This window comes from Triticum urartu, chromosome 3 (genome assembly GCF_003073215.2).
Source record: "Triticum urartu cultivar G1812 chromosome 3, Tu2.1, whole genome shotgun sequence".
NCBI lineage: Eukaryota > Viridiplantae > Streptophyta > Magnoliopsida > Poales > Poaceae > Triticum > Triticum urartu.
Window position 1 is genome coordinate 105,003,300 of NC_053024.1, and position 3,773 is coordinate 105,007,072.

Genomic DNA, 3,773 nt, shown 5'->3' on the forward strand with positions numbered 1-3,773 from the left:
GGTGCGCGTTTTTTTAATAATTACGCGCAGAAAAAAAATTAAAAATAAATATTAAACTGACTCCAAAAATTTCAAAATAAATTTTCCCGGGCTTCTAAAATCAAGCCGCACAAGGTGAACATTTATTTGGGGCCTAAATGCAATTCTGAAAAACGCACATTTTTCCTAAATTCAAATAGAATAACGAAAAACTCCGAAATAAAATCTTATTTGATTTTATTATTAAATTTTCAATATTTCTTTATTTTGGGAAAGTCATTTTATTCCCTCTCTCATATTCTTGTAATAGAAATAATTGACGATAAAATAATAAAAATCAAATGATCCTATTCTCAAAATTTGAGAAAACTCAAATATGAAAATAATGAATTTCCCAACTCTCTCCGTGGGTCCTTGAGTTGCGTAGAAATTTCTAGGATCAAACCAAAAGCAAAGTAAAATATGATATGCATTTATGATCTAATGTATAATATTCCAAATTGAAAATTTGGGATGTTACACACTTGGGGGGAACTGTGACCTTCAAATGAATGCCCGGTTCACTAACATGAGCGGTTTACCTTTGATGATTTCCTCAACGCTCAATGAAATTTGGTTGTAAGAGTTATAATAGCTGATCAAGAAAGAACATGACACTTCCAGTGGCGAAAGATTTACCATGTTCCAACTCGTTCCTGAGATGCCAAATTCTCCACAACACCATGATGATCTTGCTTCTAATATGCTCATGTGATCCCGCGAGGAGGTGAAACAGCCACTCGTCACCTTGCAATAACCATTGGAACCTAGATGCCTCCTATTCTTTTCTGCGTTGGTGGCTAGTGGCCCGGAGGATACCTGCCATGCTCCCTGTCTCGTGGGCATAAAACTCTCAATTTCTTTCAGAGTTAAGCTGCAGGGGAAACCCCCGTGGATTCTGATAAATAACAAAAAAAATCCCCACTATGCTCGTTGTACCCTGGATACCCCCCCCCCCCCCCCCCCCCCCCCCCCCCCCCCCTCCGCCGCCGCTGCGTCGAAATGGGAGGTGCTAACTCGACACCAGTGGTCGTACGAGGGCCGAACCATTTTAAAATCATGGTTCCAATCACTTGAGTTCTACTGAGGAGTTCACGACTCTACTTTGTTGCCAAATATTTGCAATATTTCATTACTCTGTAATGTTACAAGAAAATTATGGTTAAACTCGTATTTTAGCGACGGAAATTTCAGTACTTCATTCAGACTCGTTTTGATAAAAGTAACAAAAATGATGGGAAAACATCCAAAGATAATATTGTCTAAAAAAATTGAGGTTCCACAAAGTGTAGCTCATATAGATCTAGGAGTTAATTGATTAATTACTGAAGACTTATATTTTGGAGGAATTAATCAAGATTTACTCAAACAATTTGGATATATATATAACGATCGAGCAAAAGCAAAATTGTTCAACAAGCAAAATCACCCATCTTAATTATGTGGCGTAATGGCTGAATTACATACTACAGTATGAAAGATTACATACCCTTACTCGCTATAAGGATGAAATAAGGAAACAATGTTATTTGATCCGGCAGAATACTAAAATTTGGAGATATACCAATGGAAACAAATCAAACACAATCCAATGCAGCAGGAGGGACTGATCGACCAAATCAAGCTAGCACTATGGCTCCGGCTATCACGAGGCACGCCAAGAAACCGCCCCGCAAGGCTGACGCGGACGATGGCGAACTCGGCGGTGGTGCCACCGTACCATTCGTTACCGGCGGCGGCGCTAGTTCCGGAGGCGGCGAAGTGGAAGAATTCCCCGCGGCCGGCAGCGCTGGCGCCGGAGGTGGCGACGTGGAAGAATTCCCCGCAGCCGGCGGCGCCAGCGCCTGAGGTGGCGACGTAGAAGAATTCCCCGCAGCTGCTGGAGCGGGAGGTGGCGACGAGGGGGATGACTTGGGTGGTGGCGACGGTTTTGAAGGAGCAGGTGAGGGGGTAGCGCGCACGGCGAGGACGACGACGATGAGGCGCTCGCCGGCGTGGCAGCGTCCGGCGTCGCCGCTGATGAAAAAGTGAGGGCCGGAGTAGGAGAGGACGAAGCCGGATTCGCCGCCGCCGAGGCGCATGAAGGGGTCGCTGGTGTTGCATGCGTCGTAGTGGCTCTGGTTCACCACCAGCACCGAGTCCTCTTGCCCTTTATACCTAAACACTGCGGCGAACCAAGCCCCTCAGATCAGAAACCCAGGCACGAACCAGATCACTCCATGCATGCATGGATCACGAGTTCACGACGTACTATATACACGTACCGAGGCGGTCGTTGACCTGGAAGCGATTGCGCTCGGCCCAGTGGTTGAACGGCTCAGCGGGGTTCGCCGTCCACCCGCCGCGGCCGCCGACGATGAAGTCGCGCCCCGCACAGCCCGTCGCCAGCAGTAGGAGGGCCACGGCGAGCAGCGCCACCGCCATGCCAGTCATGTGCAAATTACTCACCAACGGCGCTGCCTTAGCAGCCAAGGGAATGTGCTTGTGTGTGGATGTGTATGCGGTATGCAACGCCAGCCTGCAGCAAGTATATATGGCGGGGTAAAATGTTGCCGTTGTTGGGAAGTAATTAATGGACGATGCAGGAATTAGCTGTGCCAGCCGCGGCCGTTGCCAAAAGCTTTACTTCCTGCCTAGTAATGCTCTGGAGAAACGTTGTCATCCTGCGGGCGGCCACGCGGCTCGGTCAATGCATGCCATATTGCCGTGCGACGACCACACACTGGACTGGCGACTATAGAAAACCTACTAAAAATGAGAACTATACAAACCTTTCTTTGTGTTTTTTTTATTTTTTTAGCATCGTTTCTTTTAGGTTGAGAACTGTAGAAACCTACTAATGAGCCAATGTGGCCTGCCAAGACTAAAATGTCACGCAGAGGCTTCATTTTCTTGCTGAGCCGAACAATGCCTTACTATGAGTGTGTCAGAGAGAGAAAGCTTCTACCATAATTACGTGTGTGTTTTGCAATACGAGCATAACAACCTTCCTTGGGCCTCGCCGCGTTGCATGCGAGCGCCAATGGCGGTATCCGTCGCCTTAAGCATCGAACAGGAGCTCCTTGCCCAAGGTTTATTGTCTTTGAGGTTTGCTCCCTCACAAAGATATCAGGTGATACCGTGATACGTGCTACTGGGAGCCGTTGGATATCCGACGGCTCCAAGGAGCTCTTGAACATTTTGCCAAAAAGTCATCCGAGAGTCTCAAAATTTCATGTAGATGTACAATAGATTTTGAGGAGCGTCAGATTCAAGATCCAATGGCCCAAAAACCCGTATCACGGTATCATCTAAGTGCTGGTAGAATCTAATATTTTCCCTAGCTCCATCTCGTAGGTGCAACCAAGCGAGACGGCGAATGGATCGGGTGGGCCACAGTGGTGAGGCCTTTCTCTCTCGGAAAAAGTCCATTTTAAACCTTTAATTCATAGATGTCTGGCGAATCAAACCCTGAAGTCGAAATCCCTGTCGTTCGGACCCCAAACTAACTAATCCCGGTCCAAATCAAACCTTAGTGTCGTTTCCCAAACGGGGATTGCCGACGTGGCAATGGGGTGGCCGGGATGGGTTGTTCGGCGCGCGCCTGAGGCGATATTAGTGGGCCGGCCCAGTTCGGCCCATCATTTCGCTTCGTTCTCTCCGTGTCCCCCTGCATTCCTCCTTCTCTGGCGACGGCAATGGCGACCGGCGGTTGATCGCCACCTCTGCGACGATCGTGACGGCGCGACGGCGCGTCGAAGAAGAAGGTAATGTCC

General features: G+C 47.9%; 1 protein-coding gene across 1 annotated transcript; it reads right to left on the reverse strand.

Moving 5' to 3' along the window:
- Nucleotides 1-1,434: 1,434 nt before the first annotated feature.
- On the reverse strand, nucleotides 1,435-2,507 carry LOC125548095 (early nodulin-like protein 2). The gene is made up of 2 exons (XM_048711777.1): nucleotides 2,283-2,507; nucleotides 1,435-2,182 (listed from the first exon to the last, which is right to left on the reverse strand). The coding sequence occupies exons 1-2, from the start codon at nucleotides 2,449-2,451 to the stop codon at nucleotides 1,638-1,640; spliced, it is 714 nt and encodes a 237-aa protein (XP_048567734.1). The 5' UTR covers nucleotides 2,452-2,507; the 3' UTR covers nucleotides 1,435-1,637.
- Between the last annotated feature and the right edge of the window lie 1,266 nt (nucleotides 2,508-3,773).

Excerpts from the sequence above, each read along its gene's own strand:
- LOC125548095 (XM_048711777.1), bottom strand. The coding sequence starts at position 2,451 with ATGACTGGCATGGCGGTGGCGCTGCTCGCCGTGGCCCTCCTACTGCTG. Across the intron at positions 2,183-2,282 it reads CCAGGTCAACGACCGCCTCG|TGTTTAGGTATAAAGGGCAA; the intron begins GTACGTGTATAT and ends GGTTCGCCGCAG.